Source organism: Erpetoichthys calabaricus, chromosome 2 (genome assembly GCF_900747795.2).
Source record: "Erpetoichthys calabaricus chromosome 2, fErpCal1.3, whole genome shotgun sequence".
Lineage (NCBI taxonomy): Eukaryota > Metazoa > Chordata > Cladistia > Polypteriformes > Polypteridae > Erpetoichthys > Erpetoichthys calabaricus.
This window is the reverse complement of record NC_041395.2, coordinates 135,703,856-135,722,264: the sequence shown is the minus strand read 5'-3', so window position 1 is coordinate 135,722,264 and position 18,409 is coordinate 135,703,856. Positions and strand designations below refer to the sequence as shown.

The 18,409-nt window shown below is 37.5% G+C and overlaps 1 protein-coding gene across 1 annotated transcript in view; it reads right to left on the bottom strand.

Annotated features, from left to right (window-relative positions):
• The window catches only part of LOC114645427 (immunoglobulin superfamily member 10-like), a 30,538-nt gene extending 16,911 nt beyond the window's left edge, over nucleotides 1–13,627 (bottom strand). The window contains exons 1-4 of the mRNA XM_028793284.2: nucleotides 12,882–13,627; nucleotides 7,985–8,237; nucleotides 7,365–7,494; nucleotides 2,600–2,990 (exon numbers count right to left, since the gene is read on the bottom strand). Coding sequence (XP_028649117.2) covers nucleotides 2,600–2,990; nucleotides 7,365–7,494; nucleotides 7,985–8,187 — 724 coding nt within the window. The 5' untranslated portion in view covers nucleotides 8,188–8,237; nucleotides 12,882–13,627. The remainder of the gene's footprint in view (nucleotides 1–2,599; nucleotides 2,991–7,364; nucleotides 7,495–7,984; nucleotides 8,238–12,881) is intronic.
• Between the last annotated feature and the right edge of the window lie 4,782 nt (nucleotides 13,628–18,409).

Genomic DNA, 18,409 nt, shown 5'->3' with positions numbered 1-18,409 from the left:
TGGGGTTTTAAAGTTTTTTTGGGTGGAAAACTCTCTAAAGCCTCGTTCATACTTCCATCTTTACCTGTACTGTTTCTCACTGTTGCATAAAGCATGCTATCTACATCACACAAGTAAAATCAATTCTGTGTTTAAAGTCGGTTCACATTGCCATGGGGGATGTAGTATGTTTTTTTAAAAAGTGCATTAATGTGTTTCTCCAAAGGAAAACTCAGTACACAGAAGGTCGTTGCTGCACACTACCCCTTCCATTACCTAGTAACTGTCTTATCCTGGTTGAGGATTAGCACACTTTGTATTTACTAGAGATTTGTATTTAAATACTAAATGTCAGGTAGAGAAAATTCAGAAAAATACATGAAAACACTTCCTGCCATGATCTAAGCCTTTGATACAGTCCCACGCCAAAGAAACTAGAAGGTGTGGGCAACAGAGGTACCTACAGAACTGGATCTCTAGTTGGTTAACCGGTAAGAGACAAAGAGTACAGATAAGAGGAGAACGCTCCACATGGAACAAGGTCATCAGTGTATTTGTGGTCTGTCCTTGGATCTTTACTTTTTCTGATTTATATTAAGGACATTGATTCTGATATAGTTAATACAGTTAGTAAACTTGTGAAATTCACAACTTCTTCAGAAATTGGCAAACACCTGGAAAATGCAGTTTAAAGTTGAAAAGTGCAAAAGTGCTACACGTGGGCAATAGGAATAAAATACAAGATGGGAGACACTGTCATACAGGAATCAACCTCTGAAATGGAATAAGTGATATACTGTATGTTGACGCAGAATTTTCATCAACTAAGCAATGTAGTGAGCAATTAAAAGGGCAAACAAATTTGCCTGAACAAGGGGCCTGAGTTGCCTCGAAAGCTTGCATATTGTAATCTTTTTAGTTAGCCAATAAAAGGTGTCATTTTGCTTGACTTCTCACTACATGTATAAAAACTGTTAAATTGAAGTCAAGGGACATTGTGCTTAGAATGCATAATAAATGCACTTGTAAGACAAAATCTGGTGTATTGTATGCAGTTCTGGTCACCAAGGTACAAGAAAGATATAGCAGCAGGTGAAGCTGTACAGTGGAGAGCAACCAAGTGCATTCTAAGACTTAAGGACATGTCCTTTTCTGAGAGATTCATAGAATTAAACCTATTTAGTTTTGAGCAGAGGAAACTGCATGGGGACCTACTCCAAGTGTTTCAAATCATTAAAGGTATTGATAAAATAGATACAGCAACATTCTTTCAGCTGAAGCGTAATTCACATACTCAAGAACATGAAAACTGAAACCAGGAAGCACTTCTTTACACAAAGAGTTGTGGACTTTGGCACAAACTAGCAAGACATGTAGTTGAAGTAGAAACCTTTAAGAAGAATCTAGATGAGATATTGGGACAGCTTAGCTATTTAGCTAAACAAATTTCTTATGTAAACACCTTTCTACGTTTCACTGCAAATTTAATTTTTGCAAATCGTTTTGCTCGTCATTGATGGTGACTTATCTTAACTATCTGTCATGCTATTAAATTCAGACACATCACCTAACTGCAGTAGGTAGCTATGCCACTTTCCACTTTTCTTGATAAGCATTCCCTCCCTCCGAAAGTTTCACTTTCTACTTGAGATTTAACTAACCTTAAATTTAACCTTACAATTTCATTTAATAATTTAATTTAACCTTAGTTAATCTTAGTTGGCTGCTAGAGGGTGTCATGAGATCGGGAACTGAAACTTTCCTTATAATCCTGCTAGTATGCTACCCCCTTTTAACAGATAAAACAGACACAAATAAACATATAAAGTAATTGATAGAAGAGAACGAGTCCAGATGGAATTTGTTAGTAAAAGACTGACAGACAAACGGAATGTGACAATTACTTTAGGAAGACTAAGATCAAGAAAATTATTGGCAAGAATTAAGCAAATGGTTCATTTACAAGAAAACTAGTGAGGACCAATGCAAAAAAAAAAAAACCAAAACTCAAAAAGACAGATTGGTGACAACCGAAACTGTACAAAATTCCAAAACTGAGCTATCAAAGATGAGACTTCTAACCAAAATAAATAAAAGGTTTGCAGTGTATCCAAAGGGTATGAAGCTCTGCATGTTGCATGTGGTAGCAACCACTCAAGCAACAGGTAAACTTTGTAGTCATGGCCATCAGAAACTATCTCTGGTGGGACACCACTCCATCATGGAGAACACTCATGTATTCATACAGGGGTAGTTTAGGTTTTCCAGTTAACCTTGCTTATGCATCTTTATGTCTGGAATCAAAACTGGAATATCTGAAAAAATGTATGCAAGAACTTGTGAACACTAACAGTGACCAGGCTGGGATTTGAAACGATTTTTTTCTGGGAACTGAACATGCCACTGATGACCAAAGCAGACCAGTGGTATTATTCAGCCCTATGACTATTGTTCCATGCTAGCAAAGTATGTATGAGGAATAAGTGACTTTTAATATGTGTTTTGGAAGCACAAATATCAGGGGACCAACCAGCCTTTTAACATGCCTCTATTCAACCATAACATGATAGCTCCAGATGTACAGGATGAAAACATTTCAGTTATTACAAGATTCCCTTACCTTCATTTTCTGCTATCCATTTCACAAACCATTCCATTGTACAATCACAAGACCAAGGATTTCCATGAAGATAGATGCTTTCCAGCTGAGAAGTAGGAGCAAAGATTTCTGAAGGTAAGTCTCTCAAAGCATTGTCAGAAAGGTAAATATTTTTAATGGATGATGCTTTAAAATTCTGCATGTAGCGCATAGTAACGAATGTATCTGGGTGAAGCTGCTGAATCATGTTTCCTTCCAAATGAACAAGTTTTAAGTCCATTAATCCATAAAATGTTTCAGGGTTAATGAATTCAATTTTGTTGTGATCCATGTGAAGACGGACTATGTTTTTAAGACCATAAAATGTGTTCTTATTAAGTTCTCGCACTTTGTTGTAGCTCATCTTCAACACCTAAAATATTGAAGAAAAGAGGTTCATTAGAATAATTTTCAATTTATAGACACTTCAAAATGAAGATTCATTACTTAGAGTTATTACATTGTTCAGGGGGGTTCACATATTACTTCAAAATATTAAAAGTGTCAATATTTTTTTTCAGTGGTTCTTGAAAAACCAGTGCTCCAGGCACTGCCAGTGTGCCATATGCACCATCTCTCAGTACCTAAGCGGGTTTTCTCTGGGCAACCTCCCATCTCTCTAAGACATGGATGCTAAATTTTGGTAACATATGTGAGTGTGATTTGAGGTTTGTACAATATTTTAAAGGTGTTTAAAATACACAATATCTTCTTACTGTCAGTTTTATTTGGAAATTGCCATTTGGAAAAAGAACAATCCAGGGGCTTCAAAGTAAGGTTTATATTTGGCTAATAATCATTTCTGATTAAACTATGGAGAGTGACAAGGAGTGCACAATGATATGGACTACACACTTGTAAACTTTTTGGCTGTTGTCACTTGCAATTTTATCTGGCATAACTTCGACTAAAGTCTGCCCTATAATATAATGACAATGTGCCTTGTGCTCAATGCTCCTATGATTCTGGTTTCAATGAGTTCTGTAAATTGATTAAGCAGTTTCAAGAAATTGATACACGGAAAATTCAGCATCTTTTACAGACATCAGTAATGCACAGACCTTGGTTTAAGGCAGGGGGATTTGCATTTTAAATTTAAACCACTTCTGGAAAACAAAATTGTAATAGACACCTTTTATGTTTATTTAAAAGGTATGGTGGTGGTGCAGTGGTTAGTGCTGCTACTTTACCACCACATAAACCTACTCACACATTGAGCCTTTCTAGCTTTGTTTGAACTGTCAGTCTTTGGATACTCCTGATTAAATTCCAATTCTCAAAGACGTGCATGTTAGGTAATCTGTTTATTTCTTTGTGTAAGAATGTGTGTATAGTGTTTCCTGCAATGGAAATATGTCAGTATCAGCCTGTCTTTAGCCATACTGGATGTAAAATACAACCAGAAGAACCTCCCAATCAACCCATATTTGAATAAATGGATTTAGAAATATTTTTAAATGAACATTTCTTTATTAATCATTCAATATAAAGTGTATTTTGATAAATGATCTGGTTCCCTAATGTTTAGAATATAAAAATAATAATGTGTTTTGTTTATATAGTGCCTTCCCTATGCTCAAGGTGCTTACATTTCTTATTTTACTAACATACTGTACATCCTTTGAATGAGATGTTAAAACACAGTCCTGACTCTGTTTGGTCATAAAAGATCCCTAGGCATCTTTTGTAAAAAGAAGTGTGTACCCCAATGTCCTGGCTAAATTTTCCATTATGGCCCGGTCATTCCTGCACCCTAATCATCCTCTGTCCCTCATTGTCCCTCATCTCACCCCTTCACTGCTGAATAACTAATGTGTAGTGAGCGTACTGGCGCTAAATGTCTGCATTTGCATCATCCAGGTGCTTGCTGCACATTGGTGGTGGTGGAAGTGGCTCCCCCCTCCCTATATAAAGGACTTTGAGTGTCTTGAAAAGTGCTATATAAATGCAATGTCTTTTTTTTCATTTGTAAACACTTAAAATATAATCTCCTGCTATGCATGCACTTTAATAGAAGATATTTTGATTTGTTCCTTACAAGTATTTCAAATTTCATTTTAATATAACAGAACAGTCTTAAGCCTGGTGGATCCCAGTTTAGGGTTGCCTGCAGTTGGAGCTTCTCCAGGTAGCATTTGGCATACAATAAGGCAGCAGTCCATTGCAAGGTCAACATACATATTCACACAGGGCTAATTTAGAATTTTCATTAACATAAGGCATATACTTTTGGTAGGTGGGAAGAAAACCTACACAGACCTGGAGAGAAAGTGCAAACGTCCAAATAGACAATGACCCAGTGTGGGCCTCAGATTGAGAATGCTGGATCCATGAAGCAGCAGTGCTGAGAAAATTATTGTATTAAATTATTTGTACTAATTTAAATGCAATATGCTTCCTAACAAAATAACTTCAAGCACCACTAAAAATTCTACATTCAAAAGGATGTGTATACAAAACATCCATCCATCCATTATCCAACCCGCTATATCCTAACTACAGGGTTACGGGGGTCCGCTGGAGCCAATCGCAGCCAACACAGGGCGCAAGGCAGGAAACAAACTCCGGGCAGGGCGCCAGCATGCACAAACACACCCCAAGCACAATTTAGGATTGCCAATGCACCTAACCTGCATGTCTTTGGACTGTGGGTGGAAACCGGAGTACCCGGAGGAAACCCACACACACACGGGGAGAACATGCAAACTCCACGCAGGGAGGACCCGAGAAGTGAACCCGGGTCTCCTAACTGCAAGGCAGCAGCGCTATGCAACGCGCCACCGTGCCGCCCTATATAAAACATATAAAATACAAAAGGTTGTATGTTAGAAACACTAACAGCAACCTCTTTGTTACCATTCAGCTGAATTAATGTGCATATTGCCAATAGATTAGAAGGCAGGTGCTGTATAGCAGTTCTTCACAACTGTGAAAATCTGTTTTGGAAGTTAAAAAAAATAATGATTCTAATTTAACATCAAAATTATAGTTCCAGGGCAGTTATTTATTTTCAACCAATCAGCTTTACAGTTAGCCTCTCACATCATAAAGTAAGAACTGCATGAAAAGCCATGCCTTGCCCTTCAATTAAAAAGGCTCCAATCTTTGTTCTTCACAGTTACATATGCTAAATCCTCCAAACTTGGTGGAATAAAATCTGCCATCACTGAAATTCCAAAAGTATGTAGAACATTGTAAAACATTACTAAAGGAAGTGAAATCCTGCTCCTTCGTGTTCACCGCTCTCTCTTTATGATGTCAGACATTCACTTTAAAGCTGATTGGTTAAAGTGAATGACTGTCCTGGAGCACCAAAAAACTGATGATGTCAGACTTACTGTTAATAAATCAATAATAAAGTAACAGTCTGTAAGATTCACAATATACAGTACATCTATTTGTTTACAATTTTATTTATATGTTTAGTTATTTACTTATATAAATGTTCCATCACATCTCAAACATTGGACGCACTGGAAGCTGTTGTGCAAAACAGGATGGTGGCAAAATTGGATGCTATCATGAAAAATCCCCTCCATCCCCTACAGGAAGCACTGTCTTGGAGCACTTTTAGTCACAAGCTCACTAAGAAGTGCCTCTGGAGGTCTTTTCTGCCAATTGCTATCAGGCAATTCAATTATTCATCCTGATGTACTTGTTGAGCTCATTTTGAAATATCTGCTCAATATACATTTGTTTATTTTTATTTACTTATTTATCAATTGATTTATTGGCTATATTATTTTTCCTGTGAGTCAGCATCCTTGTTTTTTTGTGTTTCTGCTGCCCTATGCATCTGAATTTCCCATTGGGATTAATAAAGTTTATCTATTTAATTTAATCTAATATGAACAACAAATATACTGTAAGCCCTTATTACTGTAGAGTAATGATTTTAAGATTTTGAGAAATCCTGAAGCGGAAGGACTGGTAGCACCACACCAGCATTAGGAGATACTTCTTTGGAAGACTAGCATGTACAGTATTTAAAGTTGAAGCAGGCTGCAGGACCATAAATCATGGGTGAAAATAACTCATCTGGAAAGTTATTTTCCTGTTTAGAATTCCTACCCCCAAGTCACATTTGACTTCCTAACTTCCCTGGACAGATTCTGCTGATGGCACCATATTCAGGAAGCAGCTACATTTTAGCACCTATCATTATAGCTCTTTGAAGATGTAGTTTATATACAAAGTACATTTTAGCATGACACAAATTTGCTCAAAACAAAACAGGTATCACTAAACCATGGCCTGGAGAGTCCCTCTTCCTAATGTCTTATGGGCTGCACTATTTACTCATAAAGACTGGTAACATTTATCCAGTTCTGGTATTGTCACTTATAAGTTATTCATTAGGAAGTTCCAGAATGATTCTCATAAAATGGCTCAACACTTACTCTTACAAAGAATATTTGAATGATTTAATCATTCTATTTGAATTCATAGTGCAACCTTGTCATGCAACCGAACAATTTGAATTCACAGTGAGTAGCCATCCTGCACAGTAGAAAGATGAGAAATAGCATACTGAGGAATAAAAGTTCCCATTGCTGACAAAGTTAGGATCGAGACATAAATGACAAGTGTAGATTAAAATTCTCTTAATTGAACTGTGATTAACAATAATAATATTTAAACACAAAATTTTTTAAGAATAAGTTATACCACTTTTGCATGGTAACTCTCCAGACTCAGTGGTAGGGATATCTGAATTGCAGTAATTGGGTAATTTTAAATGGCTCACCTGTAAAGACTGCAAATCGCTGAACGCCTTGTCCTCAATTGTTTCAATTGCATTGCTGTGCAACATTAACAATTCCAGGGAATGTAATCCAGAAAACTCATTTTCTTTAATTTTACTTAAACTGTTATACCTAGAAGAAAGCATTCATACTGCTTAGCCATTAGACATTAACACATCAGTAAATAATGACTATAAACCATTCCACACATTCATTGCTTTTCTGAAGGTCTAATAAAATCTGTATCAAATTTCCTCTTTGTACTCATTACTTCACCTCTTGTTTCCAAAATAAAATCATTTTCATTCTTTACACTGTGTGTGTTGAAACTATTACCTGGGAGACTAAAAAACAGCCCCAGTGTTCCAGCCTTCTTCCTTCCCAGATGGTATTTGAGCTTATTAGGCAGGAGACGGGCTTATTTTAATTATCTCTTAATGAGCAAAGGATGAGTTGGTAGAAGACACTAACACCAAGCATTAAAACTGTTTTTCAGTTTGTTACAGAGAACCTCAGCATGAGTACAAAACTTCAAAGGATAATTTCAACTAGTGAACAGCAAGAAACACATTAATAGTTAACATTAACATTCACGCCTTACAAAAAAAAGAAGAACACCTACCCTAAATTAATCCTCTCCACAGTCGGCTGAATCCCTTGAGGCACAGAGGTAAAGTACCTGAAAGTACAGTGAACTTCTTTCTCTGCATAGCAGGCACAGGATTTGGGGCAAGCACTGCTTATTGGGATGTCCTTCAGGTACAAACACAGGAGTGCCAGGAACCTCCAGTGTAAGAACAGAGCTGCTCGGCCGATCGCTTTCATCTTGCAGTAAGCTCTTCAGATAACCATCACCAGGAATTCATATTGCGGTTCTGACAGTACAATGACAAAAAATGGAAAACAACTCAAATCATAGCAAAAATGACCCACTGAAATGAGAGCAGCAGTGCAACTGACCCTTAGAAATGGAGGAAATTTCTCACAGAATACCATATGTGACCCATGTAAATAAGGGAAAACACCACACAGGATAGTACAAATGACTCTTAGTAAAGGGAGAAGCTACAAAGAGATTTAAGAAGGACCACCAGGCATAATGTGTAAAATACCCGACTAGTGATTAATTAGAGTTACATTTGATCAAAGAAGCCTTAACAATCTGCATTCAGTGTAATACAGGGTGGTGCAGGGAAACGGGAAATTTTGGAACTAGGTGTTGGTGACTCTGGGGCGTCGGCAGTTGTTTGGGACCAATGTGACCTCATTTAGAATCCCTTGGCATTAGTTATAATGGAGCAGTGGAGTGGTGTGCAACGAGCGTTTGCTGTGAAAGCCTTATATAAGAATGGTGATAGTGTGACTGCTGCGCTAAGGGAATTTCGGCGTCATTACCAGTTACGATGTCATGATTGTGTCCTGTCTGCTCGTGTGATTACAACATGCGTATGTAATTTGGTAGAAACAGGTTCAGCCTTAAAAAAGAAATTCCCACACGGAGCCACTTCACATACTGCCTGACAATCGATGGCAGCTATTCAACAATTGTTTGGAAGGTGCGCCACTTCATTCTATGGCCTCCGAGATCCCCACATTTCACTGTTTGTGATTTTTTTCTGTGGGGACATCTTAAAATTCAAGTGTACTGTACACGTCCTGCAACCATTGCTGAACTAAAAAGGAGGACTGAAGAGGAAATCGCTTGCATTCCTCTTGACATGTTATGCTGAACAATGCAGAACAGGTTGTCAGAATGTGTACGGAAAAATGGACAACACCTTCATGATGTTTACTTCAAAACATAAAATGAATAATGAATGAATATTGATTACCATCATTAATTGCACATCCTGTACAATACATTTTATCATTAAATGTATTTTGTAATGTTTTTATTTGTGCATTGAATGTCAATTGAAAATTTCCCATTTCCCTGTGCCACCCTGTATTTACAGAGCCGTAGTCTACTTCGAAACCTACAGTCCTGATTAGATTACCAACCTAGTCGCTATTTGTATTGAGTTGAAGTGTTCCATGTGAATTTTTCTGTGGTTATTCAACTTCCACCTACACTTCAAAAATCTGCATTTTAGGCTAATTTGCAACTCTAAGATGGCCTGGTCTGAATGAGTGTTTGGGTGTGTATGTGTGCCTAGTGATGAACTGTCTATAAAGTTGTCCAAGACTATTTGCCTTATTGGTGTCTGATGCTGCAAGAACAGCCCTTATGACCCTTTAGTGGTTTAGGTGTGACTGGAAATGGATGAGTAGTAGCATATTACTGCAGAACTATTAAATAAGCAGTCTTTGCCACTAATCATAAGCACTATTCAACAGCAGTTTACAGTAGAGAGCTGCCATACTTACTGTGTTGACCTAACAAGGCACTGGTGCATATTAAAGGAAATAATTTAAAGTAGAATAATATTTGAAAAAGCTTACATGCCAAAAAAAGTGAGTACGTCATGTTATAACATTAAAAAAAATCTTTTTGTGAGATAAAAATTAGTTATTTTTACCCTGGTAGGGAGGTTATGGTCATTTGTGATGCTAAACTGCCGCTCTATGAGGATGTGTGGGCCCAGCTATGGACTTGGCTTCTTATCTTGGGTCAGTTCCTGAACTGCACCAAATGTCACTGAGAAATGCTCCTACTCCCATGACCCTGAATTGGATAAGGTGGGCTTGAGAATGTTATATTAGTCAATGAAATGTAAGTGATCAAGGTCAGATTGCTGGTATTATATGTAACCAAATGCTACTTATGCATATACGATTCAAACCAAATCAACCTAATCTTGCATATTATACATTTCATTAGAAAGGATCAGAGCAAAAATAATGTCTCATGAAAATAATTGTATCCAGTCACCGCCAAAACAAGACCAGTAATACTCACAGTATTGTGTATAAGTTAATCTTTGGTAACTCAAATTATTATTCACTACATTTCACAAAACAGTAACAACAAATGAATCTATATTAGGTTTATATTTATCTCATTCACCAAATTATTTAAGTTTTGTGTATTTCTAATAGGATTCATTCATCCATTCACCCATCAATTCTCACCTTTTTCTATTTCAAACATTACAGCCTGCCTCAACACAAGCAAAATGGCACTATAAATTAAACAAAATACAGATGTCCTTTGGAAATTGAAATGAAAGGGTCTTCTTATCTAGCAGCGGTCCATCTATCCATTGCTGAACCTGTTTAATCCATCTTAGCTGGGAAATTACTCTAATTCATCTCATGGTGTAAATGAGGAACACAACTCTCTTTAGATGCCTGTCCATTGCACAACACACAGAGGCTCACTTATGTAATTGAACAATTTAAAGTTTCCAGTTCACTTGAGCTGCATTTGCTTGAGATTTGGGAAGAAAAGCAGTGTTTCTGGAGAAAACCCACACAGGAACAAGGAGAACATGCAAATTCCATACAGTCAGTAAATCTGGTCAGGATATGAAACCAAAACACTGCTACCCAATAGGCCACTTTACTTTATCAGCACAGATTAATTTGAAGTTAATTTATTTATTTATCTAAAGTAATTAAAAGAATGTGACTGTCCACTAGTGCACTGTCTAACTTCTTACCACACACAGAACTACACTACAGTCAGTCATCTATTTTCACACCTATTTAAACTAATTCCGGAGGCAGCTGGCTACAGCCTGTGCCATACTGGGCGCAATGAAGGAATCACCTCAAACAGGATACAGTTTTTCTGTGATTTATTGGATTGATTACTGTAGATTTTTGAGTTTTTTTTATAACTTTTTATACATAGTGTTTGTTATGTATCATAACCCTTTTGCTATGATGCCCTCATTTGGAAATATTGAAAAGATTCTGTTGTCACATTAGACAGCCTAGCACAGGATGACCAAGAGGGGTGGGTGGTCAGTTGTCTGAGGTCTCCAGGACTCTGACTGTACCTAATTTTCTCTTTGGTTTTGTCTGTTATAACTGGCCATGAACCCTCTGGAGCTTTATTTTCTCCAGGGATGCTGCTGACTGGGGTGTTTATTTTCCTCTCCTACACCGTCTATTGGCCATAGTTCAATTGTTTTAATAGACATATATTGTTTGGATCCATTTATGGTTATCTGTTTGGAACTGCTTTGTGGAGTCTGCTCATTTGTCTAGAACATGTCAATCAAAATGACAGCATCCGGTTGTTACATTTTGTATGCAGGATAGTGTAGAGGCTAGGACTCTGGACTACTGGGCTTCCCATGTTACTAATAGTCTCAGTGCTCACTATGAAGCTATAAGCAACTCACTTAACCTGTACTATATATATATATATATATATATATATATATACAAAGTATACATATTTTTTATACGTATTTTTTTTTTCATGTGTAACTTTTCTTAGTCACTGGCTGGCAAATGGGTGTGTCTTTGCTTGTATAACTCCGCCCACTCTGTGTTTTGCTTCTGGGCACACCTCTTATACACCCCGGTATCATCAGCCACAGCCACTGCGGAAGGATAATGTACAGTATGTCTAATTACCTGATGTCACGTTAAATGGGAAGACTGAAGAGGCCGGGTGTGAGTGTGTTTGTGACTGGCTCCCCTTCAAGGGCTGGTTACCGTGATTCCCCTTTGGTGTCTACAATTCCCTTCCGGATATCCATGATCCATAATTAAATAAATGGTCATGGTGTTACCTTTCATACTAAAAAGTCCACTCAAGTTTTCATTTCAAACTCTGGTGTTATATATAAAGTTAAACATTCTTTCTTTCTAGAAGCACACCTACTCAAGGTAAAGTCTACATGAAACACAATACCTTTGCAATTAAAAATCCGATATGCTGATTACCATTCCAGTACTGTGTTTATTATTTTGAATGGTGTCAAACAATTATAGTTATGATAGTGCCAATTTTAGCCCCACATTTGAATTTGGAGAATGCTAATTTTGTCAGAATAATAGATAGATAGATAGATAGATAGATAAGGTGCTGCAGTACTAAACAACGTTTCTGTTTCGCATTCGAATCTCTACTATTGTTCCGGTGTTTTTTTCCACATGTGCCCCCTATCCTTGTAGGTTTTCCTTGTGTAGATCGGCTTCCTTGAATATCTCTGTATTAAGTGTGAATTTTACTCCCCGCAGCACAAGAATGGGCTTCAGAGTGTCAATGTGTGTTCCCTGTGGCAGACTGGCATCCCGTCTAATGCTGATTACTGCCTTACTCCTGAAGTATGCGGGATAGGCTCCTACACCCCGTCACCACACACTAGACTGCTATTATAAAGAAACAGTTTGAAAAAATACTTTAATGTTAAAACGATTATTCGAAACATGAAGACAATGCACTGTTCGACCTTTTTGACATCTATCTATCTATCTATCTATCTATCTATCTATCTATCTATCTATCTATCTATCTATCTATCTATCTATCTATCTATCTATCTATCTAAATCATTAAAAGAGCAAATCCACAGGTTCAGATGCTCGCCCGCATTACTGCCAATTCGGATATCACTCACCGCACTTTCAAACTCAGTCCGTTGTGCCTAACACAGGCGACCCAAAAGTCATATATTGTTCTCAGACCTTCTTTGGGCAGGCAAGTAAGCCACCGTCTTTCTCCAGGCTTTCAGATAAAGTGCCCTCTTATACTGGAAAGATATAAATCTCCTACCGTCCAGCGAGAACAATTGGACAGACGTCAGGGAACAGATCGCACAAGAGGCGACAGTCACAGTCAAAGATGAGTGGCTAACAATCGCAGCATCATTCCAGTCCGGTTGTTTCCAAAAAAGGATCCTCACGGAGCCGCTTGGCGAAATAAAAACGCTCCTCTGTGTTAGTCCAGGCTTCTCATTTCAAGTGCAACCAGCAGTAAAACGCTTAAAGATGTGATCCAGACTTTACTGGCACTTAGTTCCCACCCACTCCTGCTTTATGTCGCCTCCAATTCATTATTATCTGCCTGAAGTTCTTACAAGTTGACCCGCCGACTTCATAGCATCTCTGGTCATTTTTCTCGTCTCTCAGCATCAGCAATGTGATCCTTAATGAGATGTGATGATTCTAGTAAACTGATTCTGCATGCGTGCGTGTGTGCCCGAATGTGCTATGTATTTATTATAATGTACTCCTCTAATGTTCATCTTTTGTCAATTACACATCCATCTGCACACTGTGCTAACCGTACTTGTTCTCACGGTTCTGCTTTGCGTTGTTCCGATCTTTTTCACACGCACACGCGCGGTATCTCCAGTCAGAGTGCAAAACTGAGTGCGCGTTCAACTGCTGGACGCACAGGAGAACTTAAAGAAATGCCTTCCCACCAAATCCTGGGAGAAACACGCCCTACCAGTTTTATAATCGGCTAACGCTTTAATATAAAGGTTTGACTAAACTCGATCAAACCTAATTCGTTTACACGCATCTTTAACAATTGGAGGACAAGCGGCTAAGTGACGTGCGCAGGGTGGCAAAACGTTTAATTTTGATTCAAGCGCTTTAGCCACAGCACCTTACTGACTGCCTGTTTACCTGAGTGGGATAGAAAGGCATTTTTTGCACTGACTATTTTATTATTTGAGTAACACTTCAAACTTAAGAACTTTAGGGTCTTGTTATAATACATCCAGGAGTCACTTAATACTGTATTTCACATTGCCTTTGTTAAGGTCTTGTAATATAGCAGTAAGAGACAAATACAGTATGCTTTACAGGTCGCCATATGTTGGTGCTCTCGAAAGCTTGTTACTGAGACCAAATAAAGAGTTTTGTTATGGTCTACCTACATAAAAGTAATCTATTTGTGCACCCATGTAGTCCCCTCCTTCTGCATAGCATCTATGAACAATTAAAACAGAGGAAATATGAATACCAGAAGAAATGCAAAAAAGAAAACCTAACATATGGTTAAAGTTTTGCTCTCTCTGATAACAGAAAAGCTGTCAGTCTCATTCTAGGGCTCAATGACTTCATGTTTTCAGTAAAAGATTGTAAATGAAGAAATCTTTTAATCACGCTCAGGCTTTATTTATCTGGCATCTTTCACAATTAACAATGTCATTAATTATAAAGTAAACAAAATCATAAAATATTGAAGCACATGGCATCTCAAGGTAAGTGGTAGCAGCACTGAAACTAAGATGTGACTGTTCAAAATACAGTAATTACAGTATAAGTGTAGAGAATGGATGGAGACTGGGCTGCATGGTGGCACAGTGATTTGTGTTTCTGTATTACTGTGTTTGTGGACCACATTTGATTTTATGGCTGCGGTTCTTCAAGTACGCAAAGTCAAATGTTACTACACAAGTGAATGAAGATGAAGGTATTTGTAGTCAGTTATTTAAAACAAAAAATCCAAACTTATTTTAAAAGTGGTGCAATCTGAGTTTAATCAGGTGATTGAAAACTAGTTTACATGAAACACCAATTATGTTTGTGTGATGTGGAACAACAGACTCAAACCTTGGATGTGTCAATGTCCTGCTCCACTGACAGACTGAGGAGATCGTTCCTCCCCCACACTATGCGACTCTTCAATTCCACCCATGGGGGGTTGAACGTTAAAATTATACAAAGTTATTGTCTGTCTGTATACCTGCATTGTTATCACTCTTTAATTTAATATTGTTCTTTATCAGTATGCTGCTGCTGGAGTATGTGAATTTCCCCTTGGGATTAATAAAGTATCTATCTATCTATCTATCTATCTATCTATCTATCTATCTATCTATCTATCTATCTATCTATCTATCTATCTATCTATCTATCTATCTATCTATCTATCTATCTATGTCCATCACACCTACAGTTAAACTGCTCTTGTGTACATGCAGGTCAGTTCATTTTTTCTTTATTTCTTTCTTTCTTTTTTTCTTGCTTTCTTTCTTTCTTTGACCTAATCCTGCCATATTTGCAGACTCTTTTCAATATTGCAGTATTCCCCTGCAAATTATCTTGTGTGTTATATTATTATGTTATGCTGCTTTGAATTACAGTCGTGTGTGGTCTGTAAAGTGTGATATAAAATAAGCTATATACTGTAAATCATATTTATTTTTTCTATTTATTTCTGTTTTAAAATGTGTCACAGAATAGTAAACTGCCAACCTGGGCCGCGAGTTCTAGATCTAATTCTGATTAATAGTTTTGGTTATGTTAGCCCAAATGTCATCTGCCAAGGAGCTGTCCATTTCTGTAGTGAGAACACAAAGTAGCCAGCTGTATCTTCTTTAAAAATAAACACAATGAAGAAACAAATTTGACATCTACAAAAAAAGTAAAAAAAAAAACAAAGAAATTAGAAGACTGTGAGGAACAAGAGGGGTACAAACAAAGAGGAGGTGTGTGGGGGATAAGAGGGAATGAATAAGGGCAAGGTTAGAAAAGGGGGTGATCAAGATGGTGTGTTAACGTCCAAGACCAGAGGGTAGTTCTGAAGAAAAAGGACGATAATGTCTGATGTGCTTTGGAGATGCACCTTGATGTGTTCCTGACACCCTCTAAATCAACTGAAGCTGTGGTTGCCTTGTAGGATTTTTTTGCTACCTGCAGTGATGAACAGGCACTCTCTGTACTGCCAGATTGTTGAAGACAGATATTTAAAAAAAACAATACTCAAAGTCAAAAAACATGCTGGGGGCAGAAGACAAAAAGACAAAAGAAACTGAGTCCAAACACTAATCAAAAATCTTAATTGGAATAACAACAAAAAGGTATAAATCTCTGTTGTGTTGGTAATTCAAGAAGATTCTTATCAGACAAATCAAGAGAGAGACATGAAATGGAAAAGGGTCAAAATGAGAGATCACAAAAGTGTCAAAATAACAAAGCCAAAGAGCAAGATGAAAATCGAGGTCAGAAGGGCAAAACAAAAGTAAGCAACCAAAGAGATTAAATTAAAAAACAAAAAAGTATTGTGATAGGTTTAGCAAAGGTGTTATCCACAGCTCGGATGAAGACACGGTGAGGGGGACGGCTATTTAAACCCACCAATACGATTGCCTGCAGGTGACAAACCTTGGCACCAGACCCTATAACAAATGCAGCAAACTGCGGTGCATTCAAGGCACTCGAGAGTCTCCAAAAGAAACACAATTCAATAATGTAACAATCCCACAATCCTCCAGCAGTAGCTAGTCACAAAATTGTTTTCATATTTATCTTGAAACTTGGACACCAAATTTGACACAATGCTAGTTTATATTGTATAAGCATGCTGATGTAATTTGGTGCGACTTCTGGCTGTCGTGGAATGGCAACTGGTGTTAATAAACTGTAAAACTGCAATGCCACATGTCAAAACAGGAAAAAAATTGGTGTCTCAGGAAAACAACAAAAACGAAAATAGAAAGCCAAATGTTTAAAATAGTTGAAAATAATGAAGGCAATACAAAAAAAAAGAAACAATAATTGCAACACTGTCTTTCTCAAGAATTTTGCATCTAGTTCACTTGTCTTACTTTCTGTTTGAGGACAGTAAATGAGCGATGGTTAAAAACTTAAACATAAGATTTAAAGTAAAAAGCTGAAGCCAAAGTTGAATTAAAGAATCAGACTTCCAGAATACTGAGCTTGGGATCTAAAAATTAACCACTCCCTGCCTACTGTACCTAAACACTTCCATTGATACCGCCACAAAATAAGTAAAGAAAGTCACACGCCTAGTGATGGAGCATACATGAAATCCCATACTTGAAACAATTTATTGTCGTTTTTGCTAAAAGCATGTACAGTAAATGGGACACATTATTATGTGTTACTATTGCATTGTAGTTTCAGTAGGCCAGTCTACAGTACGTCAGGTAGGCTTTTTCTTGTCAAGGAATGACAGTCTAGCTGCCATTCAGTTTCTTGGACCTGCTGGACGAGTTCAGGTAAGCTTCAGGGCGGGCGCACGCTACCATGTACCCTAGGATAACACAGAGCTGCGTCTTCATCTAATGGAAGGATACTGGAATCCTAGGAGAAATCCCACAAGCATGTAGGCAGAGGCATATAAATCTTAGCTTATTCCCAAAGTCTTACTAGGCTGCAGCAAATGTAAATGTGAATATGATTAAAAGAAAAAAGAGAAAAAAAAATCAAAAAGAAAAGAAATGCAGCCCTTATATTAAAATACAGATTTCATCTCTCCATTGGAGATTTTGCCTTCAGCTTCCATTCCCACCCCTGATCCTTTCCCACCCCCCACTTTGTACCATCTAATCAATCTAAGCGTTCTCATGGCCCCCCACCATGCTGAACTAAATAAAAGAACTTAATGCAAATCCATTGGTATTTGGCTCACAGGTCCAAGGTTTTCATCTGCTCTTATGAAACATATTAAGACACAGCAAGCTGAGTAATAGTAGACCTGAGGCAGGCCATTATGGAATGGACTTGTACAGTTACAAACACACTCTTTAATCCAGATTTATTAAAAAAAATCTCAAAAGTACTCATTCAAAGCAAATGCCCTAAAGACTGGGATTAAAAAAAGAATATGAAGTGGGAACAATTTTGGGGTTGGCCTCTTGTAAAGTTTATCATACAGTAAATAGAGATCTTCAGCTAACAACAGACATCTTTTTTATAAACCTTCTAAAATTTTATTTTACAAATTAAGCTAATTTAATACTGTCGTCAGGTCAATTTGTTCTAATTATGGACAGCTTAATTTATTGTACAAATTAAGCAAACTTAACACTGTCCTCGGGCCAATTTGTTTTAATTATGGACGGCTTACCTTAAATGCACAGTAGCATTTGTAATAAGATACTGTAGTGGGGAGAACATCTGACTAGCAGCAGCAAGCAGAGCAAAAGTAACAAATGAGAAGCCATGGTGCTGAAAGGCACACAAAAAATTTAGAGTTTGCATATTTGTGAGTTAAAGGCATTTTTAAAAACCAGAGAATTCCAGAGGGGATGAATGCACTGTAATGAAAGTACAACAACATCAGCTTGGAAGAGTTGGGGTACCAGCCAGTAAACCGTTTATTGCTGGAAGGTGGGAAAATATAGTGTCTGAGAACACCAGTGTTGCCATCAGCAGTCTTATTTTT